The sequence below is a fragment of the Dothidotthia symphoricarpi genome, assembly GCF_010015815.1.
Source record: "Dothidotthia symphoricarpi CBS 119687 unplaced genomic scaffold P153scaffold_18, whole genome shotgun sequence".
Classification (NCBI taxonomy): domain Eukaryota; kingdom Fungi; phylum Ascomycota; class Dothideomycetes; order Pleosporales; family Dothidotthiaceae; genus Dothidotthia; species Dothidotthia symphoricarpi.
The window spans coordinates 116,715-141,375 of record NW_022985025.1 but is presented as its reverse complement, the minus strand read 5'-3'; the positions used below and the strand labels follow the sequence as shown (position 1 = coordinate 141,375).

The 24,661-nt window shown below is 54.6% G+C and overlaps 13 protein-coding genes across 13 annotated transcripts; 8 read left to right on the top strand and 5 right to left on the bottom strand.

Moving 5' to 3' along the window:
* Positions 1-173: 173 nt before the first annotated feature.
* On the bottom strand, positions 174-4,452 carry P153DRAFT_298026 (protein transport protein sec73; the record flags this gene model as incomplete). Its single annotated transcript, XM_033664200.1, has 2 exons — positions 174-2,707; positions 2,757-4,452. 2 exons carry the CDS (start codon positions 4,450-4,452, stop codon positions 174-176), a joined length of 4,230 nt encoding a protein of 1,409 aa, XP_033520401.1.
* Positions 4,453-4,584: 132 nt separating this feature from the next.
* Positions 4,585-4,884, top strand: P153DRAFT_388760 (uncharacterized protein; the record flags this gene model as incomplete). Its single annotated transcript, XM_033670778.1, has 1 exon — positions 4,585-4,884. One exon carries the CDS (start codon positions 4,585-4,587, stop codon positions 4,882-4,884), a length of 300 nt encoding a protein of 99 aa, XP_033520400.1.
* Positions 4,747-6,656, top strand: P153DRAFT_369386 (putative metallocarboxypeptidase ECM14). The gene has a single exon (XM_033668758.1). The coding sequence runs from the start codon at positions 4,911-4,913 to the stop codon at positions 6,588-6,590; it is 1,680 nt and encodes a 559-aa protein (XP_033520399.1). The 5' UTR covers positions 4,747-4,910; the 3' UTR covers positions 6,591-6,656.
* Positions 6,657-6,903: 247 nt separating this feature from the next.
* P153DRAFT_399479 (sporulation protein-like protein RMD1) lies at positions 6,904-8,894 on the top strand. The gene is made up of 2 exons (XM_033671731.1): positions 6,904-8,483; positions 8,550-8,894. The coding sequence occupies exons 1-2, from the start codon at positions 7,041-7,043 to the stop codon at positions 8,643-8,645; spliced, it is 1,539 nt and encodes a 512-aa protein (XP_033520398.1). The 5' UTR covers positions 6,904-7,040; the 3' UTR covers positions 8,646-8,894.
* A 755-nt stretch (positions 8,895-9,649) lies between these two features.
* On the top strand, positions 9,650-9,889 carry P153DRAFT_369384 (uncharacterized protein). Its single transcript, XM_033668757.1, has one exon. The coding sequence runs from the start codon at positions 9,655-9,657 to the stop codon at positions 9,856-9,858; it is 204 nt and encodes a 67-aa protein (XP_033520397.1). The 5' UTR covers positions 9,650-9,654; the 3' UTR covers positions 9,859-9,889.
* A 46-nt stretch (positions 9,890-9,935) lies between these two features.
* On the top strand, positions 9,936-12,828 carry P153DRAFT_298346 (kinase-like protein; the record flags this gene model as incomplete). The annotated part of the gene is made up of 3 exons (XM_033664209.1): positions 9,936-9,995; positions 10,081-12,734; positions 12,789-12,828. The coding sequence occupies 3 exons, from the start codon at positions 9,936-9,938 to the stop codon at positions 12,826-12,828; spliced, it is 2,754 nt and encodes a 917-aa protein (XP_033520396.1).
* Positions 12,829-13,196: 368 nt separating this feature from the next.
* P153DRAFT_433818 (NAD(P)-binding protein) lies at positions 13,197-14,281 on the top strand (the record flags this gene model as incomplete). Its single annotated transcript, XM_033673043.1, has 2 exons — positions 13,197-13,897; positions 13,962-14,281. Exons 1-2 carry the CDS (start codon positions 13,336-13,338, stop codon positions 14,279-14,281), a joined length of 882 nt encoding a protein of 293 aa, XP_033520395.1. The 5' UTR covers positions 13,197-13,335.
* A 1,786-nt stretch (positions 14,282-16,067) lies between these two features.
* On the bottom strand, positions 16,068-17,031 carry P153DRAFT_83124 (uncharacterized protein). Its single transcript, XM_033673435.1, has one exon. The coding sequence runs from the start codon at positions 16,709-16,711 to the stop codon at positions 16,181-16,183; it is 531 nt and encodes a 176-aa protein (XP_033520394.1). The 5' UTR covers positions 16,712-17,031; the 3' UTR covers positions 16,068-16,180.
* P153DRAFT_425227 (Clavaminate synthase-like protein) lies at positions 16,548-18,238 on the bottom strand. The gene is made up of 5 exons (XM_033672531.1): positions 18,038-18,238; positions 17,775-17,974; positions 17,482-17,612; positions 17,125-17,440; positions 16,548-17,093 (listed from the first exon to the last, which is right to left on the bottom strand). The coding sequence occupies exons 1-5, from the start codon at positions 18,137-18,139 to the stop codon at positions 17,048-17,050; spliced, it is 795 nt and encodes a 264-aa protein (XP_033520393.1). The 5' UTR covers positions 18,140-18,238; the 3' UTR covers positions 16,548-17,047.
* A 58-nt stretch (positions 18,239-18,296) lies between these two features.
* On the top strand, positions 18,297-19,677 carry P153DRAFT_369380 (autophagy-related protein-like protein 3). The gene is made up of 3 exons (XM_033668756.1): positions 18,297-18,950; positions 19,029-19,517; positions 19,567-19,677. Exons 1-3 carry the CDS (start codon positions 18,427-18,429, stop codon positions 19,607-19,609), a joined length of 1,056 nt encoding a protein of 351 aa, XP_033520392.1. The 5' UTR covers positions 18,297-18,426; the 3' UTR covers positions 19,610-19,677.
* Positions 19,678-19,715: 38 nt separating this feature from the next.
* P153DRAFT_369379 (uncharacterized protein) lies at positions 19,716-20,284 on the bottom strand. Its single transcript, XM_033668755.1, has one exon. The coding sequence runs from the start codon at positions 20,261-20,263 to the stop codon at positions 19,964-19,966; it is 300 nt and encodes a 99-aa protein (XP_033520391.1). The 5' UTR covers positions 20,264-20,284; the 3' UTR covers positions 19,716-19,963.
* Positions 20,285-21,281: 997 nt separating this feature from the next.
* On the top strand, positions 21,282-23,844 carry P153DRAFT_369378 (Nucleotidyltransferase). Its single transcript, XM_033668754.1, has one exon. The coding sequence runs from the start codon at positions 21,562-21,564 to the stop codon at positions 23,626-23,628; it is 2,067 nt and encodes a 688-aa protein (XP_033520390.1). The 5' UTR covers positions 21,282-21,561; the 3' UTR covers positions 23,629-23,844.
* P153DRAFT_346769 (PHF5-like protein) lies at positions 23,795-24,532 on the bottom strand. Its single transcript, XM_033666140.1, has 2 exons — positions 24,404-24,532; positions 23,795-24,355 (listed from the first exon to the last, which is right to left on the bottom strand). Exons 1-2 carry the CDS (start codon positions 24,418-24,420, stop codon positions 24,046-24,048), a joined length of 327 nt encoding a protein of 108 aa, XP_033520389.1. The 5' UTR covers positions 24,421-24,532; the 3' UTR covers positions 23,795-24,045.
* Between the last annotated feature and the right edge of the window lie 129 nt (positions 24,533-24,661).

Genomic DNA, 24,661 nt, shown 5'->3' with positions numbered 1-24,661 from the left:
CCGCAGCCGTCTATATACATGGCCCCGCGCCTCTTCAAGGATGCGTGTACGCGCGCAACACCACCATCAACAACAAGAACAAGCGACATAAACGGACTCAGCGCCAACTTTTGAACAACGAAAAACGAACGGCGACACAAAGGAAAGTAGCACGTCAGGTGCATACATGCATGCTAGTGATCATCAACCTGCTGGACAGGCGGGGTGAGGATGCGGCGCAGCGGGACCACATCATTACTAGCACGCGGTGGCTCCTCAGCGATATCACCTAGCTCCGAACCCCCGCCGTCCTCATCAACGCGTTGCTGATGGGCATCGAGCGTCTCGAGGAAAGAAGCAGGCGTGATCGTCTGAGCGGAGATATGTCGCTGCTTGACGACGCCCGCGGAGAGTCTACGGGGTGTGTATTCCTCGCCTGCGTCAAGACCGGGCGAGAGCGCCATGCCGTCGGGAATGAAACCGATCCCATCCCTGTCATCGACAGCCGCGGCTTCCTGGAGTTGCTTTATCGTCTTCAGACGCTCCTCGGGGGTCGTGATGTGCCAGTCGGGGCCGAATTGGATGACGGAGGCTTTTTTGCCGTGGACGGTGAAGCTGCCTTTGCTGCGCATTAGGCCTTCGCTTTCTTGCGTGTCGTCGCTCAGGATGGTGGATGCGGAGTCGCGGCCCTTTTGGCTGCGGCGGTGGGAGGAGCTGCCGTGTGAGTCGCGGAGTGTGCGGTGCAGGCTGCGTCTTTGCTTGGAGCGGGATGTGGGCGAGCCTGAGAGCGCGGCAAGCGACATGTCTGCTTCTGAGGAGATGGCGTCGGGGTCTGCGTGCGCTCCGTCGGTGGTGTAGATGTCGGGGGTTCGCAGTTCCATGAGCTCTGACTGGGCGGTGGGAGGGGGAGTAGCGTATCGCGAGCCCGTGTCGGAGTCGTCGTCTGAGCCTATTGTGCCGTCGTTTGTGGTCGATACGGATGGCCGGTGATCAGAAGGATACATCCTGGGAGACTGTGCGGAGCTAGCCACTGAGCTTCGGCGGTCCGATGTAGCCGGTGCGAAAGATATGGGGACATATGTCTGCACAATGGGAAAGGTAGGGCTTGACTGGGAAGTCTCTGGCGGTGTCTTGAACATATCTTCGTCAAAGTCGGTATCTCTGGATGATTTCGTACCCGGTCGTATTGACGGTGATTCCGGCGAGAGAGGCGGTTTCTGGGCGTTGGCAAATAAACTCGTCTTCGAGCTCAGCTTTGCCAGCGGACTCTTAGACGTCTTGTGAGACGGTTGAGGCGAGAGCGGCGGGAGTTGAGGTTGTGGTTGTTGCGAAGTTTCTGCTATGCGGTCATTCCTAGCCTGTCGTTCTGTATCGCTCTGCCGTTCGTCTTCCAGCTCTTGCGCAAGGATATCGCGATGACACTTCATCCGCCATATCTGGATGCGAGACCATTTTAACTTCGCAGCCAACCGTCCCGCGGCGTGAATGACCATCTCCCGTGTCTTTGGCTGTATCGGTGCGAGGATCTGAAGATGCCTTGCGTCTCTCAACCGCGCTTCAAGCTCTCTTATTGCTTGTGCGAGTTTCTCCTCCGACTCCGATATCCGCTGCTGCATCAACTCTTTTCGTGCTGTCATCATCTGCTGTGCGAACTGATTGTCGATTCCCCCAGTCTGTATTGTTACTTCGCCGGTTGGTGTAGGTACCGACATGCCTGAATGCGACGAGTGTAGACGTCGCATGCCTCGATTTGTCTGCCCCTCGTACAGTCCGCCCACCATGCCTCTCGATCGAACGCCCAGGGTTTCGAACGCTGCAGTGTAATTCAGCACACCTAACCACTCGTTCAAGTCACTCTCGCTGTCGGCCAAGAATGTCTCCTCACCAGCCTTCGAATACATGACAAAAGCATTCTTATGCTTTCTGTATGTGTTGTCGACAAGACAGACGGCGCCATCCATGGGTATCACGTTATCCTGCTTGAAGTGCTGGAGTGGGGGCTGGAAAACTACTGGTCCCGTTTCATCGCGCTTTTGGTGTTGCTCGTGCTGATTCATGAGAGACCTCGCCCAGGTGGAGTTCCGGAAGAGTGAAAGACCTGAGCGAGTAAGGACTGCACCCCATTCTTGCCAAGGAGATCGTGCCTTCTTTCGTTTTGCATCCTTCCTCCACAGGATCCCAACTTTAGTGACAGGCATCTCCACAATACCGACTGATGTCCCCAGTGGGTTTTCCTGGGCGGCTTCCGACATGTAGGCCTCTGGTCTGGATCTGGAGGACACGATCTGGATCACACCGTACCGTGAGAAAGACTTATAGATGTTTTTGGTATCGAGCGTCGCAGCAGTTCCAAGATAGCTGTAAGGGTCATCCAGGTTCATGACATCTTTGATGGACGGGCGGAGGGCGTCCAGCTTGCCCTCGAAGATCAGGGTGTATGGATCCAGAGGCTCTTTAACAGACTTTCGTACCGGATCGTTCATTGGGCCTTTGAGTATTGTTTTCCTGCTCTTCTTGGATGAGATGGTCCTCAGATCGACATCGTCTTCGATATGGATGAAGGGTGTGTAGACGACGTTGTCGTAGATGCACCCCAGAGCGTCGTCGGACACTCCCTCGCACGACGAGTTTTTGATGTAATCTGGTCTCTGCATCTTTCTCTTGTTGTTCTTGTTGAAGACGTCGGTGTGCAGAATCACAATCGAGAAGGAGATGAAGTATGCTTTGTCTAGGGAATGTCAGCAAATGGTGTTTGTAGGAGTGAATAGCTGGCCTACCTGGATTGATGTAGATGCCTGGATTGCATTCGTGATAACGGTCGGAAAAGCCCTGCAGGACCCTGTCGATTTGTTGTGTTTCCTTGGGGAGCTCAACTTGCATGAGCAGCTTGCGTATAGCCATGTCAATGGGATCGCCGAAGAAAGCAAACTTGCGCATGTAGCTTCGCAGTACTGAAAGGAGAAACGGATCCTCAGTTTTGGAGAGGTAGCTGGCTACGACGCTCTTGTTGAAGTTGTTCGCTTCTATTCGTTCCAAGTAGCGGCCTGGGGTCTCGCCTTCTTCTCGCTCGGGCAGTATGAGCGTTTCACGGCTCATATTGAAGGAGTTCTGGTGGGACGACAAGCCTGAAGCGCCCATCAATCCGAGAGCAGGCGAGCCGTGCCTAGACGAATGCGGATCGGAGCCCTGGCGGAATCTCGAGCTCAGGCCGAAGAGGTTGCTGAAACTACTCCTTCCCACGGTAGAGGTCGAAGTCCTGCCGCTAGGGCCATTGGGTGGTGTGGGCGACGTGGCCCCGTCAGAGCGCCCCCCTAAAGAACCCATTGTCGACGAGCGACCCCGTAGACCCAGCCGTACGGGCATGCCGGCATTTTTCGAGGAGCGCGCAGAGCGGACGGACGCGGTAGAGCCATTTCGGTACAGGGAGCCGGGACGGGGTGAGGATGGGTTCAGCAGGGTAGCGTCCGAGGAAGGCATTGGCGAGATCTCCGGTCCAGGCTCCCCCTCTTGCACGCGATGTGCAGTCGGTGGAGGACTTCCGGTTGAGGAGCGTGTGGGTGAGGCAGAGCTCCTTCCGCCGGTAGACAGACGGGGGGTGTCAGGCGCAGCGTTGGGGTACTGGGGCGAGTCGACTTTCATAGGCAGGGGAAATAGGGATGCGCGCTGTTTCCGCCGGCCAAAGCCAAAGCGCGCTGAGCCCATCCGCGGTGGCTGGTGCGGGCGCGGGGTCTGTTCGAACGAGACGTGGCCGCCCGAGCTTCCGTCTGACCGTGACGACTCGGAGGCCCTGGTCACGGGGAGGACCAGGGCAGGCGCGCCGTCTGTGGACTCGCGCGGGTCCGCTGCCGCCTGGCGCTCCCTCTCCTCGAGCAGATTGCCGTGGCTCTTCTTAAGACCCAGCGGCCCCCGCTTCTTGTCCATGGGCTTGTGCGCCGTCGGGCGGTCGACCAGCGAGGGGTCGAAGGAGCGGCGGCGCAGGGTGAACTGCTGCAGGCGCCCCCGCTTGCGCGACTGCTCCGTCTCCTGGTCGACGACGGTGGGCGCCGTGGTGATGATGGCAGGCGCGTCGGGGTACGTCGGGGGGGCGGTGCTGGCGGGCACGGCGGGCACGGGCGGCGTGTCGTCGCGGGCGGCGTGCTCCTTTGCCTTTGCGTTGAGCTGCGAGTCCGAGGCATGGCGGAAGCGCATCAGGCTGAAGCGGCGCGTGTTGGGCGTCGGGCGCTGGACGGGCGGCGAGGGCGGCTCGGACGGCGGGCGCTGGTCGGGGTCGTGGTGGGCGTCGAAGGCGGTGTCGTGCGGTGCCAGGTCGGCGGTGGTGGGACGGCCGCCATCGTAGGACACAGCTGCACGGTCGGGTGGCAGGTGGTCGGCGGAGTCCTTGTCGACGCGCCTGAAGAAGCCGCTGGGGTTGAGGGTGCTGCGGCGCTTGAGGTTCTGTTCGCTGCGGCCGGGGCGGAGCGTCTTGAGAGGCATTGCCAGCTCAGGTACGCGCAGGCAGCGTTACAGCGAGGGACATGGCACAGCCGGCGGCAGAGGGCGGCAGGCTGGGCGAGAGGGCGGGCGTGTCGGGCGGCGGAGTGGATTGCTATAGTCGCCAGGCCGGCGATGGTTCACGGCAAGTCGGGCCCAGAATCAGGATCAGGCGCAGGCTCAGGATCAGGGGCGCGGGTGTCAGCCAGGCAGGACAGGACCAGGCAAGGCCGACGTTGGGCATGGTGTGGAGAGCAGCCGCTAGCGTGCGTGCTTCAGCCCTCAGCCGTCGACCATGACCGTCGCAAACGTCCGTCCGCCTTCCCGGATCCTGCTGTGGCTGCCAGGCACACGACACCAAAGCGCCCTCCCCCAGCACCCCCGGCCTCTGCTGGCGACCCTGCCTTTGCGCTGCATGCCTCTTTGACTGTCTGACTGTCTGACTGCCCCAATTGACTGCCATGCGCCACCCGTCCTTCACTGCCCTGGGCCTGCTGCTGCTCGCGCCCTCCCTCACCACCGCCGCCCCGCGCGACCATGTCCATCCCCCATACGACGCCGCGCAGGCCACACCCCACAGCACCGTCCACCGCCCCTGGCGTGCACTGTCCGACGTCATCATCAGGAAGATATGGGCACTGCCCGAGAAGCAGACGAGCTTGCGCGCAGGCCCCGACGGCACACAGAACGCCCACGTCCCAGGCGACCAGCTCGTCGCGCAATATGGTGACGACGTCGTCTTGAGGTTCCGCATCCGCACTGCAGAAGAAGCCTCAGCCCTCGCAGAGGCAGCCGACACCCTCTTCCTCGATGTGTGGGAGTTCACCGAGGACTGGGCCGACATACGCATAGCCAAGGACGTGCTGCCCTCGCTGCTCGGGCTGCTGCCTTCATCGCTGCACACGTCCCACGAACCCTTGATGCAGGACCTCGCCCTCACCCAGGCCATCTTCAACTCCTACCCCTCGCCGTCCGTCACACAATCACACCAAGGCGACCGCTTCAGCCTCCATGTCAAGGCCTCCTCCGCCAAAGGCAGGGGCCACCCCTTCTTCCAGGACTACCAGCCTCTGTCTGTCATCCACCCATGGATGAGTCTCATGTCTTCCATGTTCACCACGCACGTGCGCCAGATCAACGTCGGCGTCAGCTACGAAGGGCGCGACATCTCTGCCTTGCGCATTGGTGTGCATCCTACAAACAACGAAAAGCCATCCAAACCTCGCCGGACAGTCATTGTCACGGGTGGATCCCATGCACGTGAATGGATCTCGACCAGCACCGTCAACTACCTGGCATGGAGTCTGATCAACTCGTACGGCAAAGACCGCGAGGTCACACACCTGTTGGAAGAGTTTGACTTTGTGCTCGTCCCTACACTGAACCCTGACGGCTACGTCTACTCGTGGGAGACTGACCGACTGTGGAGAAAGAACCGTCAGCCGACCAGTCTGCGTTTCTGCCGCGGTGTGGACCTTGACCGCAGTTATCCGTACAAGTGGGACGGTGACACCAGCCGCACCAACCCCTGCAGTGAATCCTTCGCGGGAGACGCGCCATTTGACGGCGTCGAAGCCCAGCGCTTTGCTGACTGGGCCAAGAATGAGACAGAGAACAACAACGTCGAATTTGTTGGCTTCTTGGATCTGCACTCTTACTCGCAGCAAATCCTCTACCCGTACTCGTACTCCTGCTCCGACGAGCCGCCTGCCATCGAAGACCTCGAGGAGCTGGGTCTCGGCCTTGCCAAAGCAATTCGCGTGGCGCACAAGGGCCATGCTTACAAAGTCACGTCTGCCTGCGAGGGCAACGTCGCCATGTCCAAGGACGCCAAGCGGACTGTGTTCCCACGCATTGAGTCGAGCGGCGGTAGCGCATTGGACTGGTTTTACCACGAGCTGAAGGTCAAATACTCATATCAAATCAAACTCCGCGATACCGGTAGTTACGGGTTCTTGTTGCCCAAGGAGAACATCGTGCCGACGGGTGAGGAGATGGTGGATGCCATTATGTATTTTGGTCGTTTTATGCTGGGACAGGTGGGACTTGGCGTCAACGGACAGGATGTCGAGGTCGAAGTCGAGGAATCCACGGACGTGAAAATTGATATTAGTGAGGTGAAAGAGTCCATTGAGCTGTAGGCGGACGCGAATTGTTCTTGTAGTACCCTTGTAATGAACATTTCTTTACCTTTTCTGCACATTCCGCGGAGCTGCATCCATCTGTCGTGTGAGATTGTACGCGACCCGGCTTGGAGAATGCACATGCAGGGATCTTTGCTGAACAGAAAAGATCAGCCAATGTAAACCAGCAATGCGCGTTGTGCAACATCGAGTGAATAGTGGATAGCAGAAACGGCGATGCAGCTCTTGCCCATGCGTGTGGGGCCCGCTAAGTCTGTGAGCTCCGTCATTTCCAAAGTCTCGGCGACGACATCTCTTGCATCTGCCCACGCTTTCACCCAATCGCTCCTCTCTTTGGTGCTGCCCAACTTGCACTCTCGTGATCGTGCCATGTCAAACCAGTGAAAAGACTGCCAAAAACACGAAAACTACCGCCCATTGCACGCTTCTCGCCAACGTCAACACAACATGGCGTCAACATCCACCGAGACAACTCCCCTGATCTCGTCGTTGTCGGGCACAGGCAAATCGTTGCCTGTGAAACCCCAGCGCACCGTCACGTTCAACACGACTGTTTCTTCCACCAGCCCAAATGCAGCGCCAAGATCGGTGTCGCACGGCGGCGCATCCTCTTCGAGCTATGTTCCCACCAGCCACGGCGGACAGCCAATGCTCTCCACATTGAACAGCAAGCTGCGACGGAGAAATAGCTCGGGCGCGCCTTCGAGACTGCCCCCGGTACCGAAAATTGGCCCGCAAAGGACAACGCGAACCGCGCAGAAGTTGAAACTTCTCCCCGACCCTTCGAATGAAGAGGACGAAGAGAGTGGACGCGATGTATACGTGCAGTACACGAGGATCAAGGACCCGACGGCGAGGAGAGATGCGGCGCGACTGGGCAAGGCGGATAGGGAGCGGTTACCGCGAGTGACGGCCTACTGCACAGCGGCCTCATACAAGCTGGACGACCTGATGCGGTTCCTCAAAGGCAAGCAGAAGTCGAGGGGCGCTCTACCCAAGCGCTTCGACGAGTGCATCTACTCGCCCTACAGCTACGGCACGAAGGGACCAGAAGACGTCGTAAGCACTGCTGTACTCGACGGCATCCCAGAAGAACGGCAGAGGAGATATTCAGACAGCGCCATCGAAGTCGAAGCCCAGAGCGAGAGACGGAGAGACGACCTCATCGGCCTCCACGAAGACGGCGACGCGCCAGACCTAGGAGAAGCAGAAGGATCCGACAGCCCGCGCCGCCCCTCCCTCAACCACGCCGACTCGGACCCACAAATAGACACACCCGACTTCGACACGCAAGTCCACACACCGGAGGTCTTCCTCTTCGAATACGGCACCGTAGTCCTCTGGGGCATGACCCTCCAAGAAGAAAAGCGCTTCCTAAAAGAACTCTCGAAATTCGAAGTCGACAAACTCGGCAAAGACGCCGTCGAAACAGAAGAATTCAACTTCTACTACACACGCGAGTACCAGGCCAGAATCTACAACGACTTCATCTCCCTGCGCGACAAGAAAAACTACATGATCAAACTTGCCATCTCGCATGGCTTGTCACAGAGCGTGAAAACTTCCCTCTTCGAAGACCTCGTCGATAATACAATTGATCATACGAAGGATATCCCTGCGCAAATTGCGAGCTCGGGAAAGATTAATCTCAATAAGAAGGAAATCAATATGCAGATCGGCGAGCTGTTTATCCTGCGCATTAGCATCCATCTGCAGGGCTCGGTGCTGGATGCCCCCGAGCTCATGTGGGCGGAGCCGCAGCTCGATCCTGTCTACCAGGCTGTTCGCAGCTACCTTGAGATGGATCAAAGGGTGGGTCTGCTGACGGAGAGGCTGAATGTTATTGGCGATTTGCTCGCTGTGCTGAAGGATCAGTTGACGGTTACGCATGTGAGTTTTTCCCCTCCTCCATCCCTTTATCTTGTTGCGCGTGGTATGCTGACTGGTTGTGTGCAGGGCGAGCTTCTTGAGTGGATCGTCATCATCCTTATTTTCGCTGAGGTCGTGGTGGCGGCTATCAATATCTTTGTCGATTTGCATGCTGCGGATTGAGCTGTTTGGAGGGTTTTTGCTAAGGGCGTTGCGGGTGCGATGCGGGTTTAGAGGCGTGGTGTATATAGGTTACTGTTTTACTTTTTTTTGCCTCGTCTTGTCGCCCTTTTGTATTATACGCGGTTCGCTGAGTTTTGTTCGTGTGTGGGGGGAGTGTTAAGCTGCGTGTTTATGTGTGTTTTTATATACACATGAACATATCGATAGACAGTTTAGACACGCTTCTGGCAATCAAGTAATAGCAATCGCAAACACCGCCCATCGAACAGTTAAATAAATCCCAGTCCCAGTAGACGGGGAGTGTCGTATTTGAGTTTACATTTGTAAGCAGTCAAGCCATGTGTCTTCCTTCATCTTTCCGTTTTTCTATGTATATAGACAGATGCACACACACATACACAGACATCAAGACACACGGACACTCCAAACCCACCTCATAATAAACACCACGAGAATCCGCCCATCAAACACCAAAATCAATACAAGTCCTACTTATAATATCCGAGTCTCCAGTACACATCCACACCCAACACACGGACCAATCGGCCAATCTCCGCCGCACCACAGCTGAACCCTGCCCTTGCTTGACCACACCCGAACCACCCTGCATGCAAGGCTAGGCTAGCTAAGCCAAACCCCAAAGGCCATACATACACGTTCCCCCCCCCTCTCCCGCCGCCGCCGCCGCCGTCCCGTCCACCTGTCGTCTCCCCCCCATCGAATCACTACATAAACAAGTCCACCGTTTTCGAGACTCGACTCGAAATCATCCTCGACCTACGGCCTGCGACCTGCGACCTGCGACCTCGAAACTCGACTCGGCCCCACCAATGAACCGTCCCAGATGAGTTGGAATCTGTTAGAGCGCTTCATAGAGTCGGACCACTTTAACTCCGATCCGGCGCTGGCTGTTGCGTATCTTGCGTGAGTGGTTGCTTTTTCCATGATTGGGCGCGACGTGGTGTGTTTAGGCGGGGTTGCGGTGTGTGGATGGATAGATGGGATGCGCATGCTTTGTAACGGTTACACTGACTTCTTTCCCCCAATCTCCAGACGCTACGCAGACCATGTCGGGATTCACTATGTGCTCTGCTCGAAGCTGCGCCAGTTCGCGTATGAGGAGCTCGAGTTCTTCCTCCCGCAGTACGTCGTAGTCTTCCCCCGAATTGTTTTGGCGAGAAAACAAGACCCACCGAGCGAAACTTCATTGTAACTCGTTCGAAGAGTGACTGATACGTGTGCGGGGAAAATAGGCTGTGCCACCTCCTTATAAGCATTGATAATGAGTCTATGGCTTTGGAGGAGTTTATAATAGACCTCTGCGAGGAGAGTGTGAATGGGGCGCTTTTGGTGGGCTTCTTCTTCCTCTTTATTTTCTTCCCGGTCACGATGTTGTTACGCGCGTTGCTTCGCAGGAGGCTAATGGTGGCTGCAGACTTTCTGGCTGTTCCAGACATACCTCCACGACCTGGCGAGCGCGCCAAACTCGATTGCCTTCAAGACTTGTCGCAGGATATACAACAGAGTGCAGCGCATTGTTTTTGGATCGGCTGAGCCGCAGCGGAGAGAAAAGATCAAGGAAAATATATTACCCGTCACCCTGCTCTCGAGCTTGGTGCTGGCCAGTATCGCCGCGCCGTTTCTCCCCGCACACGCGGGACCACTGGCCATCGCGCAGGCGCGGAAACCCAGACCAATCGAGGACATCATCTCGGACAACGTGCAGACGGCGAAGGTGGGGAGGAGCAAGACGGTGACGGGAGAATCGCCGCGGTTGAAGCAGAGGAGGAACGCCCAGGGGCATTCCGATCCTGAAGATGGACGGTCGTCGAAGGCTTCGTCGCCGCGGCCTAGAGAGGTGCGCGAACCCAAGGACTTGAGACGACAGGCTACACGGCCTGCGAATCCTACGCGTGGGCACTCGACACAACACAGGCCTTCCCTACTATCTATGAGTGCTGAGGCCCATCTCAGCTCGTCATCGCTGCCCGACTTTCGCGATTCTAACAACAATTCCCCGCTTCCTACGCCCCCTGCTACTGCTGGGTTGGTGGTTAAGCCGGACGAACCTGGCTTTCGTAAGCGTCGTTCGCAGACGCCGAGACCGCTCACGCCGACCGCATTGTCACGGTCGCAGAAAGTGCGTCTATTGCGATCCAACTACTTTCGCAACGAGACACAATTCCTGAGTGCGTTGGAGGATATCTCGAACCGTTTGGTTATTGTACCGAAACCGGCTCGTCTGAGTGCGCTGAGAGCCGAACTTGCTTTGATCGCGCAGGATTTGCCCGCTGAAGTCGATATCCCCACTCTCTCGCCCCCTACACTGAAAGATGGGATACCGTCTCAGAGCCAGCATCATCGGATAGTCCGGATAAACCCTGCGGAAGCCACCAGTCTCAACAGCGCCGAACGAGTGCCGTATCTTTTGATGGTGGAGGTGTTGCAGGAGGACTTTGATTTTGATCCGGATACAGAACAGAACCAGCAGTTACTCGAAAAGCTCATGATGGAAAAGGGGACGTCTAGACGACGGCTGTTTGATATTACTAACGCTGAGCATTTGGCGCTTGATAGGACACCACCAAATGGATCGGATAGCGTCTTTGAACCTGCGAATGGCGACCTTAGCAGCACTTCACTCATCAAGGACATGGATGAGGACGACCTGGCTTCTGGATTGGCGCGTGTCTCGATGCCCGGTACCAGCAAAGTCACGGCACCACGATCCTCAAGTGGAGCCAACACGCTGTCTTCAATTGCTAGTCTATCTACTCCCCGCACGTCTGACATGGAAATCAGCAGGTCCAACAGTCCGGGCCCCCGAAAGTCGACCATTCCCTTGAACCGAGGGAACCAAGCAGCCGACCAACCGGACTTTACAGCCCTCGCGACCCACATGCGAACTGCCGCTCAGATGCTGGCACAACTTGAAGCGAGTGGATCGAAACGGCCGAGGAATGAGGTGGCGGCGATCAAAGCTAAAATCATCGCGAGCATGCAGAGCTTGGAAGAGCAGAATTTCCTTTCTGATGATCAGGGGCCGACGTTCGACACCATCATGGCAGAGTCAGATCCAACAGCAATCACAGCGGAGCCGGAGGATCTCGAGGAGGGAATGGCCGTCGCGACGAACTCTGGAGCAGGTGCGGCGCGTATGGAAAACGATCTCAAGACGGGCGGCATGCGGAGAAAGGGCGACCGAGATGATCCCAGTGCTGCAACGTTTGGTGAGGAGTGGAGCGCAAAGAGAGAGCGCATACGACGGTCATCACCATACGGACACATGAGGAACTGGGATCTCATCAGCGTCATTGTCAAGACAGGGGCAGATCTCCGCCAGGAAGCCTTTGCGTGTCAGCTCATCCAAGTATGCGCCAAGATCTGGGAAGAGGCACAAGTCCCCGTCTGGACAATGCGCATGCGCATCCTCGTTACCGGCGAGTCATCCGGACTCATCGAAACAATCACAAACGGCGTCTCCCTCCACTCCTTAAAGCGAAGCTTAACACTAGCCAGCATAGCCGCCGGCACCAACCCCCGCAAACGCATCGCTACCCTAAAAGACCACTGGCTCAAGACCTTCGGCGAGCCAGAATCCGAAGCTTACATCGCCGGCGTGGGCGCTTTCGCCCGCTCCCTCGCCGCATACAGCATGATCTGCTACGTGCTGCAGCTCAAAGACCGCCACAACGGCAACCTCCTCATCGACAACATGGGCCACATCATCCACATCGACTTCGGCTTCATGCTGTCCAACTCCCCCGGCTCCATGGGCTTCGAAGCCGCCCCCTTCAAGCTCACTCAGGATTACGTTGATGTCCTCGGCGGCGTCACATCCCCCGCTTTCGAAGACTTCAAGGCCCTGTGCAAACGCGCGTTTCAGGCCCTGCGCAAGGAAGCAGAGCGGCTGATCATGCTGGTGGAGTTGATGAGCAAGCAGAGCAAGATGCCGTGTTTTGCGGCGGGGGCCGCGAGTGTGACGAATAGTCTGCGCGCGAGGCTTATGCTGCATTTGTCGAGGGAGGAGGCGGAGGTTTTTGTTGATGAGCTGGTTGCGAAGAGTGTCGGGAGCTATTATACCCGGCTGTAAGTCTTTGAGCTGTCTTTTTGTGTGGAGTGGTTGCTAATTGACTGGGATAGATATGATACTTTCCAGTACCGCTCGCAGGGCATTTACTGAGGTTGCGCTGTTGGTTTCTTCTTGGTTGGTGGGATGGGACTGGACTGGACTGGATTGTGTTGTGTTGTGTTGCATTTCCGGGAGTTGGTGTGTTGTGTGCGTATATGTGTGTGGGGGATTGAGCATGTCCTGGATCTAGATGGGAGAGGGAGTTGGGATCGCATCAGCATTACAGACAGCACAAGAGTCGTATTTCTTTGGCGTGATTGCAACAAATTTCTCCTCATTAACATAGATATAGGTATACTGACTAGGTATCTTTTGGTTTTCGGGCCCGCCCCTGACCCTGAACTCGAACTATCTCGCGCTAACACCCCGCATTTGACCCTTGTTCGCAACGTCCCTCATGCCGAGGTCCCTCTACCTCTCCGCAGTAAATTGAACGGGTATCCAGAGCCATGTCGATCGCTTTATCAACCGCTCACTACCACCCTCCCCACTCCAAAAACCTCCCTTCCAGCTAACCACCTACCCCAACCCCCAATCCACCCCAACCCACCACCCAAAATGACCCACGCCGCCTCCACCGCCGACCTGCGCGCCAGCACCCTCTTCTCCTTCACCAACCACGTCGTTCTCGTAACCGGCGGAGCCACCGGCCTCGGCGAAATAGCCGCCCAAGCATTCATCCAAAACGGGTCCCGCGTCTTCATCGCGTCGCGCAAAGAATCCGAACTCCACTCCACCAGCACACGTCTAAACGCCCTCGGGCCCGGGCACTGCAGCTACATCATCGCGGACCTAAAAGACAAAGCCGGCTGTCTCGCCTTATGCGCGGAAATGCAGCGCCAAACTGACCGGTTGACGGTGCTGGTGAACAGCACGGGGGCGAGCTGGGGGGATGAGTATTATGATTATCCGGAGGAGGCGTGGGATAAGCTGTATAGTCTTAATGTTAAGAGTGTGTTTTATATGACTGTGGGGCTTGAGGGGTTGCTGGGTAAGGGCGCGACTATGATGGATCCGGGGAGAGTGGTGAATATAGCTAGTATGGCGGGGATCCAGACGGGGGATGTTACGACGGGGGAGGGTGGGGGGTTGTCTAGGCCCGGGACTGGGACGTTTAGCTGTCAGTCTACCTCCCATCTCCTATTCACAATCTCCGGGTTTACTTTGCTGATAACCTCCTCAAGACGGCCCCTCAAAAGCAGCAACCATCCACCTGACCAAAACCACCGCGTCCAAACTCGCGCCCAAACACATCATGGTCAACGTCATCTGCCCGGGCGTCTTCCCCTCGCGCATGACGAACTTCGGGCTTGAGAAGTTTGCCGACGCTCTTGTGCAGGGTCAGCCCACGGGCCGGATTGGCACGCCGAGTGATTTCGGCGGGCTGGTGCTGTTCCTTGCGAGTAAGGGCGCGGCGCATATGGCTGGGAATGCGATTGAGATTGATGGCGGGGCGACGTTGTCTGGGTGGAGGGGTGGGGGGAGGGGGGGGAGTAGACTTTAGGCTGGGGGAGTAGTAGTTCAGCTTTTTCTTTTATGTGGCGAACTTTGTGGCTAGTGGATAGCTGTGGAGGGTGTGGTGTGTACATGGTCGAGACTTTAATGGCTTCTACTACCTCTTTGAGTAAAACACATGCGGAAATGAGATCTGTATACCTGAATGTCAACGTTCTTGATAATGCATCACAATCACACTATTCTTCTACCCGTTATTCCAAAGTTTGAGATAGTATACATCCTCAGCACAAATACATGCCATTGTATCACACTTAACCTAACCACTATCTACATGGCATCTCCAACCCTCCCGAATAACGAGGCAAGGCGTGAAATGTCTACTTCTGCCCATTTCTCACAGGGGTAAATCAACTTCCATGTGTAGTCTTAACGCGAGAATCAGAAGGGAGGGAAGAGATATATAGGCTTGCCGAAGTCTTTGCGGTATGATCGTGTGCGGGATTAGTGTTGTGTTCTGCGTATTATCATAGTGTGAGATGTCATGGATGGAAAGACTGTGCAGTGACGTAACGTGGAGAATTTCGTGTCGAGTCTTTGTATTCATTGTTCATGTCATGTCTTGTGAGGAAAGTAAACGCAGAAAGATGTACGTAAAGAGACACTATCTGCTCTGAGATGAGTGGCAGTGACCTGGTTCGGGTAGCGAGGTACAGTGAGTGAGTGGATGAGTGAGTAAGAAGTTGGAGTTTGGAAGGAAACGCGTCTAGGGTATCAGATACCGCCCATGCATACTGTACGAAAGGGACTGTGAGAGAAAAGTGGGAAGGCAGACTACATGATACGAAAGTAGGATGGGGAGTTCAAGAGTAAGAATGAGAATAGAATCAAGAACTAGTCTCAGGCGACCAAGGCGCGTCTCTCTTTTTCTCCTCCAGCCAACGCGTCAATGCTGCAGGCACTGAGCATGTGTCGTCAGTCATAGTCGGGATCCAGGTGGTAGTACTGTCTATCGTTGCTTGGGCTTGCGCGGCAGGTTGGTATGATCCCTTCTGACGTGAGGCAAGTCAGTCAGGACAATTCAGGTGGTGTCGATACGACATATACCTGACACTCAACGGACGAATCTTCGACATGTTGACCTCCGCAGCGCGGTTGGGATTCGCCATCGATGGGTCTGGAGTCTGCCATTCGATGTGTTGGTGGGCAGTCCGCGTGCTGAGAAGACCAGAAGGAATTCGGTGGTTGCTGGCGGATGTGTCAACTCGAATTTCGATGAATATAGACCTGATAGTTGAGCAGTGGCTGTTGTCGTGGTGGTTCTGCGAAGGAAGATTAACATGTTCGAGACAATTATACCACCATTTTATAAGAATCAGAAAAACCCTCTAACGACTGATCTCGATGATATCGTCTCATAGTTCTCCATTCTGAGAGACTCGATACGGAAGCACTGATTAGCATTCAGTAATCGGGCCGGTCACCTAACCGACGTTACAGTTTTCGGTGAGTTTTGTGACTGCTGTCAAGACGTCTAAACCAACGCTGTGTATCCTTGGGGATCGTGATTTTGATACGGATGCTGGGTACTTACCGTAATAGTTTTCCTTTGCAGAAATCTTACTCACCACGTGCATGGACATGGGTCTAGCGAATGGCGAATGGGTTGTCCAAGGAGGCACAACCTTAGATGATGCAAGCCTGGCGAACAGTCACTTCAGCATGATTGGGAGCTCATCCTCGATGACGTGTATAGGAGTGCGCGCTGCGGAAATTTAAAGAGAAAGAACGCACCTTGACGGTCATGGAAGTGGTACAGTATCTTTCTCCAGAATGTAGGCACACGACATCTGTTGTAAGTTCGAAAATATTCAAGAAGACAGCGCCTATGTGGTCCACGAAGCTTGCCGTATGGTGTCCCTGCTTCTTTACGACATATCGTGATCTCCTACATGCGTGCGTTTACAGGGCTGGGCCGATTTCTACTCGGAACCAAAGCTGTACGGCATGTTAATTTCCGATGGTGCATAAACGTCTGGAGAAATTGTGGGTCGAATCCACGTCTACTGTAAGCGCCCGTCAGATCAGTGTGGTTCCTGGTCGCTGTCAAGATAACTATCAAAGTACTGATAGTCTGCCTTGCATGAGCGTAACGGCGGGAACCTGCATGAGGCTTGTACACCGTTCGAAATGTAATCGAATCCGACACTAAGCACGCCACTGTCATGCCATTGCTTGTTTTCTGGCGCGCTCGATATAGACTGACGACCTTTGCTCCTGACAACAACTTGGAAATGGATGCAAAATCCGAAGATGACTGTGAAGTGCCATGTGTTTGAAAAAAGTTGCTAGGATTAGCCCTGTAACGTACGAGAGCGTGAAACAACACCATTCCTTGCAGTTGGTGCGACAGAATGCGAGGTTTGCTGAATCGAGTATAGAAAAATTTGTACGCGTGAGCAGTTTTCGAACCCAGCATATGAACGGATTGAATTGCCACTTCAGCAATTCAAATGAGATTGTTTCCACACAGGCGTTTCAAATTGACAAGTAGAACACCGGTTCTAAAGGAGGTATTGTTTTGAAGAGAGTTGAGAAGGGAAATACCGACTTAGTATGCGAGGAAGACTTACTTTTTGACTAAGACCTGGTGTCGGAAATACACTTCCGTAGTCGCTTCCATAGTAAGGAGATGCTGCAATTGGCAGAGCTACCTCAAGTAGTACTGCTCTAGCTCGTTCCCGTATCACTTCCTACCGATATCTTCGTGACTTCGAATCCGTTTTCGAAGCTGCGACTCGCCGAGTCTGTTTCATCAAAAGTCTAGAAAGGACGAAACGCTGTTATCCGCGTGGACATCTCTGCCAGAGATCGAAGCTCGACACAGCGAACCTTCTAGGAATGTAGGTCCGAATCTCGAAAACAGACAGGTCAAGTGGAAGTCCTTGGAAGAATGGGATAGAGTATAGCGGGTTAGAAGTGGAGCTTGGGGTACGGACAAGATGGGTTGTAGCCTTTACTGCACCTTCAGTGGCAGCCTCGAAAGCGTTGCCAAACTTGACCACGAGCGTATCTATGATGGATGGACCAGCAATCCGGGCACTTGTAGTATCAAGCACCTCATGGCCTTCGATGCCTACTTGGTATAGGAGGGTGAGCCATCCACTTGAGTCTTTGTAAGCCCCCACTCCCTGCCCATGTATGTTGTCTCCCAACGACGAAGCAGGGGTTAGTGGGCCAATTTAATACGATGTTGAGGGCACAAGTGCATTCCAGCGTGCCGAGGAAAGAACGCATCGAATGTGCCGACAGGTATACCAAACGCTTCTTCGACGAGATGCACGAAGCGATACGGTAGTTTCTGAAGAGCATCGTGGTACCTTGGGCACGTTTGCTAGTGGTTCTTCTAGACTTTACGAGTAAGTAAGCAGCCTAACTCTGTGTAAGCTTTGCGAAACCCAGGAACTGATTGCTCAGAAGGTCATTGATTCGGGCCACGAACGCGCCAGTCCGGCTTCGAGAGATCTCGACTCGGCCCGGACATCACCCCGTTTTCAGCAAAATGTGCAGACGCGTCGTGAATGACCAGCAGCTCCGTAGCGAGATCGAACTGCTCGCGTAGATCTTTCACGCCAAGGGTCGTTTCTTCGGCATACCCACTGTATCCCAGAAAGTGAGGTGATTTCAGTTTGGGCAGAGAGGCCTTGGTGTGAGGCGGTTGATCAAACAGAGTCGGGAGCAGCTCGACGAGATTCGATATGACATGCGGTGCAACATCATGGTTTGTGATGTGGAGAAATCATACATTGAACAGAGCGTTATGAAGCTGATCGAGCAGCTCCAGTTTCTGATCGGTTTTGGTAGCCTTGGAAATATCCAAGATAGGCAACCCTAGGTTTGCGACCATGTCTCAGAGATGACGTTAAAGAAGAGACGTGACTGAGTACACCGTGATGAGCGAAATGAGACGGTGATTGTCAGGTACACCGCGTGATGTGCATGGGGAGTGTGAGTGAAGGAGAGGCATGACGTTGCTTGTCGCGCCTGTCACACGGTCTCAATATCGATGTTAGCGTGAACCCCGCCCCCTCCAAGGTGCCTCCCAACTAGGTAGCAACTCGACAACAACAACGGTACATCTGCAAAACGCGAATACACCAAACCAAGCAAACACTCTCAGCACTACATACCAACATGGCATACAACTTCGTTCGATCCTACATAGACACGTTCCGGGAGCGAACCGCTGCTATCAGCCACACGTCGACGTTCCGCGAGACCGGCCAGATAACGCCAGAGGAGTTTGTCCTCGCCGGAGACTTCCTGGTCTTCAAGTTCCCCTCGTGGCAGTGGGCGGATGCCTCATCGCCCTCGAAGCGCGCACCGTATCTGCCTGAAGGGAAACAGTTCCTTGTGACTCGCGGTGTCCCCTGCCATCGCCGACTTGACGACAACTTTGCGGGAGAGGCCGGCCAGGATGAAACAATAGTTAGGGATGGCTTTGCTGCTGGTGAAGGCGCGACAGACGACGATGGCTGGCTGAGGACTGGCGGTATGGCAGCAAGTCAAGAGGCAAAGGTTCGCGACGTACGGACAGTTGACGAGAGTGGGAACCTGGGCGCGGCTGAGGAAGAGGACGAGATACCTGATATGGAGGATGACGAAGACGACGAGGAGGCGATCATAAGAGATCCCCAGGGTGGTTCCAACACCTCAGCGTGAGTTCCTCCCTCATACTTTGCATTGTCGCAAAGCCGATAGTGTTGCCTGGAGAGAGAAATGCTAACCCAATCTAGTCCCCTACGAACATACACACTCTACATCTGCTACTCGGCCCATTATCGCACACCGCGACTATATCTCTCCGGTTACGGTTCCACGTCCGTACCACTCAAGCCCCAAGAGATGATGGAAGATATCGTTGGAGACTATAAAGACAAGACAGTCACGATCGAAGACTTTCCATTCTTCGACCACGCTCTGAAGACCGCCTCAGTACATCCTTGCAAACACGCCTCCGTCATGAAAGTGCTGCTGGACCGCGCAGATGCAGCCTTGAAACTACGACTCGCCAAGCTCAAGGCAGGCAAGGACGTCAGCAAGCTTGATAGCGGCATGGAGGGTCTCGTGGACGACACCAGACTGCTGAAGCTTACTGAGCACGCGAAGAGCAAAGACGGAGATGACGGGAAAGATGACTGGGAAGTGCTGAGCGAGGGTGGAGACGACGAGGTTGCTATCAGGGTGGACCAGTATCTCGTCGTTTTCCTGAAGTTCATGGCCAGGTGAGCCTCGACCAATCCCGTGACTCTTATCTATGCTAACACATGACAGTGTCACGCCTGGTATTGAGCACGACTTCACTATGGGCGTTTAACCGCTGAGCATGTCGTTGTTGTTTTTCGCGATCATTTCAATCTTTTGGGCTGTGATTTCAGACGGCGCTCTGATACTAGTAGACATTCTGGGATACTCAAGGCGTTGACGGATTTTCTAGACTTCTTGACTGACATCAGATTAGTGGATATGGATGGGTGGGTGAGAGTTCGACAGATAGTTCACCAATCAACCAACATTACATCATTGGAAATAATTGCCGAATCCCGGAAGTGAATCCAGCAGGCTCACATTATCCGGATGCACGTCCCGCTCCCGAATCAGTAGGGATACACACATCTCCAACGTCAGCATTTAATCTATTTTATCAAAACGACCGCTACTCGTCCAACGATCACCAGCGCCTCGATCCCGTCGGCCTCCGCATCTCGAGCTCCTTCCCTTCGTACCCAAACCCGCTCTTCTCGCGATTTTCTCCATGAAGAAACGCACAGATCCTGTCGAACAATGACTCGACAGACGATTCCTCCAATGGAGCGTTCGGGAGCATGCGCGGTGAGTCCAGAGAGCCAGGCGCGATATCCCCGGAGCGATCATGAGAATGCGAAGGTAAAAGTGAGTGCAGACGATGGTTCAGGTGTGTTAGGTAGGGTTCTTGGTCCGTGGAGTCGGAGTCTTCTGTGGATGGGCTCATGAGGCGTTCGGCGATTTCAAACTAGGTCGGTTAGTCGGCGGTATTTTGTCAATGGCTGAGGTTGAAGTCGTACTTCTCGCAGGCCTTGGAGGCGGAATTGCTCAGCGCGCTTTTGCCATCGGGGTGCGGCGGGTGTGATGAGTTCGGTGCGCTTTTGCCATTTGGGTACACCGGGTGGGAGAGGGACTGCGGTGACGAAGACGACCATGGCCATTATGGCCAGCATGATGAAGGAGCGCATTTTATGTTTGGCGAGGTGCTTGATTGACGAATTGGTGGTGATAGTCGGATTGATAAAATATTTTGGTCGGGTTCTCAGAACCTATGTGGAGAGAGAGTGAACGATGTTGCCAGAACAGCGAACGCAAAAAGATGAGTGAAAAGAGCGAAAGGCTAGCAGTCGATAAGAAGGTAAAAGAATGTATTCACACTACGGCACGATACGCAGTATCCACCTGCCTGTTGGAGCAAAGCACTGGGGGAGACGGGGAATTGGGGAGCCGAGCGTTTGATTGCAGCGGTCCGCCGCCGTTTATATACCCGACACCTTTCATCGTTGCTTTAAATCTGAAACGCGATCGGCCAAAGGAGAAACATTGTCCATGTTCGCGCTATGTAAGCCCCGATCGTTTGGACCTGGGGCTAATGCCTGTTGACGCCGCTTACGAGGCGAAATTTGTCACTTGTACCAGAGTCTTGACGGGTGTACAATGCAGGGTGGCGCGGGCTGGATATTGAAGTACAAGATACAATTGAGAACGATGTTGAAGGCGAGAAAGAGGTCAGAAGGCCACATTTCGTGTGTATGTATTCACGTATTGGTGGATGCAACGTACCCCATGCATCCAAGAACGCGACACCTGTCTACGTATATGAAACGAGGACTCCAAATCTAGAAGGAGCCAAGCGAGACGGAGCCGCTGTCAGACGAACTGTCAAGCCACGTCATGTTACATAATCAAGGGTCTCGCCAAGTCTGTAGAAACGCGCTCGCGTGTGTGGGACGCGACTTCCAGCCTTCCACTTCGCGGTAACGTCATATGTTGCTACGATACGAACAAAGACTATTGATTCTCTTCACAGCCACTCTGGATGATCTCGCATGATTTTGGTGCTTTGTACAATGCTTTACCGTTCAGATATTCATCATCCTCGAAGACACAGAACTCGGTTTTTGGATATATCTTGAAGACGACATTGCTTGCAGTTTTTGGCTCACTATAACCGCTTTGCCAGGGATGGTTGATACAAACAGTTCCTTCCATACAACACGCGCATCGCCTCGTTCACCGACCTCAATGATTTCACGTCCCGGCCTCGATCTCAGCACTATCCCACCAATCGCAATCTTAACAGCGCATCTAAAGGACGACGAGGAACGGCAGCTTAAAGAAACATTGCACAGATTCAATGCGCCACTCACCACGGACGTCTCGAGAGCGAAAGTGTTCATCGGCAAAGTTGGGACGAAGAGACGAGCGGAGTTTGAGCTGAGATCCCGCAAGCTGAGAATTGGGGAGATCGTCACGCCCAAACGACCAGCAAGTCCAGTAAAGACGAGCGGTCCTCCGAACAAGAGAAGGCGGGTTTCTGGTAGAGTTTTGGGATCTACACTGGCGCAAGAGGGGGACTCGGAAACTGAAGACGAGGATGTAGAAGGCACAGAGATCGAAAATGAAGCGCTCGCTGGGAGACAGGGTCGGGTCGTGTCTTCGTCTCCAACATCTGACGCCGAATTTACTTCTTTGCTGGACGTCTTCGAGGATCGAACAGAGGATGACATCGTTTGGGTGATCAAGCTCAATTGGATAGAGACTTGTGTATCGGAGGGCCACTTGGTTCCCCTAGGTGATAACCTAGTCTACAAAGCTCGAGTGCTGGAACGTCCAAAGTCTAAGAACACAAAATCCATCAAGGCTATCTTTTCTGCGGTAGCCAAAACAGTGCCGGTCACCCAGACTCAGACGGCCACACGTCCGCTTCCTGCGCAGAATATTTTGGACAGGGCGAAGTCAGACGCGTCTACAGCTGCGCCGACATCGAAGTACAAGCCCCAACGCTTTGGAAACCACGCCTCACGCCGCTTCGAAGGCAAAACTTTTGCATCGTCTACACAGCCGGCTATCCCGTCATTCGCCGCACAAACAGCCCATTTGCTACAGAAGACGACGAGCGAGTACGAAGGTGTGGATAGTGATACACCCCAGCCGCCTGACTGGGTCAAGAAGAACCTCAAGTACTCATGCCAACGCTTCACACCAGCCAACGGACCTAACGAAGACTTCATCGAACAGCTCAAGAAGATCCGCACCGCCAGAACACTCATCGACGACGATGTCGGCGTCCGCGCGTACTCTTCCATCATCGCCGCCATTGCAGCATATCCACATAAGCTCAGCCACCCCCGTGAACTGGCCCAACTACCAGGATGCGATGAAAAGAGTGCAGTCCTATTCGTCGAGTGGAAGAACACGGGCAAAATCCAAGCCGTCGAGGACTTTGAAAACGACGAAGCAATGAAGATCCTACGCTCTTTCTATGACATCTGGGGCGTCGGCGCGAAGACAGCGCGCCATTTCTACTACCAAAACCACTGGACTGACCTCGACGACATCATCGAGTTCGGCTGGAACGATCTCGACAGAGTGCAGCAGATCGGCGTCAAATACTACGACGAATTCCTCGTCCCGATCCCGCGCCCAGAAGTCGAGCATATCGCCTCCGTCGTTCGCGAACACGCGGTCCGCCTGCGCGACGAACGCATCACAGTCACCATCGTGGGTGGTTACCGGCGCGGCAAAGCTGCATCCGGGGACGTGGACCTGATCGTTTCGCACCCCGACTTGGAATGCACAGCAGGGCTTGTCAAGGAGATTGTCGAGTCCCTGGAACAGACAGAGTGGATCACACATACGCTGACCATGAGCTTGAAGAACACGCATCGCGGTCAGCAAACCCTGCCTTTCCGCTCTGCAAAAGGTGCCGGAGCGGGCTTCGACACGCTGGACAAGGCGCTCGTCGTTTGGCAGGACCCCACATGGCCGGGTCGACATGAAGATGCGGATAAAAAGAATCCGAATATACACCGCCGCGTCGACATCATCGTCGCTCCGTGGCGGACTGTGGGCTGTGCCGTCTTGGGCTGGAGTGGCGGGACCACGTTCCAGCGTGATCTGCGCCGGTATGCGAAGGCGGTCAAGGAATGGAAGTTCGATAGTAGTGGGGTTCGGAGTAGAGGTGATGGCGAGGTTGTTGTGCTTGAGGGGCCAGAGGGCGTGAGTGGGACGCCGGAAGATGCTGAGAAGGTGGTTTTTGAGGGGTTGGGACTGGAGTTTGTTCCGCCTGAGTATCGGGTTACGTATTGATTGGTGTTGGTGTTGCTGTAGAGGTTGTTTTCGTGGGAGTATGTGCATATGGAAGTCGGATATGCATTGGAATTCTTCTCGTATTGACGAGGCATGTTCAGCCCTATTTTTTGGACGTTGGGCTATACGTTAGTCAGTTAGAATAGCATGTGCTTGTTTAAGTTGTGTGCTGGTCAGTGGAAGCATTCATTGTCTGAGAAAATAGCACAAATGTACCATTTGGAGTCTGAATAACTACGGTAAAATCGCCAGCCAGCCAGCCTGGAATCTTTTCTGAACCCAAGAACTCCCATATCATGCATAATTTCCTGAAACGCCTTGCTAGATGCGACTCTTATCGTGTCTTTTCGACGTCCACACCCCCCACCCATCTCCCCAGTATTCTCCTATCCACCCATCCATTCATCCACACCCCCCCTAATGATTCCTAAAATTCTTCTTCTGGTAGAACAAATCCGTCCTCGAACTCCCCAAATTAATAATCTTCGGACACCCATCTCTATCTTTCTCGAGGCGCGTACACTCGAAGCAGTAAAACGCGTCCGAGATGCCCTCGCCGCCGCACACGACGCATTTGTTCTGGTAGTTGCCGAAGGAGCACTCGTCGCAGATGCGGGCGAGCGTCGTGGGCCGCACGTACGAGTCGCACACGGGGCATTTGCCGTCGCATTTGTCGCACAGCCGGCCGATGGAGATGCCGGCTTGCTTGCGGCACATTACTAGGTCGCTGAGGGGAAGTCAGTGGGGGGTTTGGAAGAGGGAGGGGAGGGCGTACGGATGATGGCGGGACATGGTTGGGGTGGGTGGTTGGGTTTACTCGGGGGCTTTTGTGGGATTTCGAGCGTTCGTAGAGGTGCGTGTAGTCGGTATGCCAGGCGACGGAGGCGATATCGCTAGTTGGAGTGTTGCGGAGTGAGGTTGGGGAAGAGAAGAGGCGCAAGTGAAAGGAACGGAAAGCTAGTCAGAGCTGCGGACCTCCGCTGGGAGATCCTCGGCTGAACCTGCCCCGTGCGACAGCTATCAGCGTGAGAGC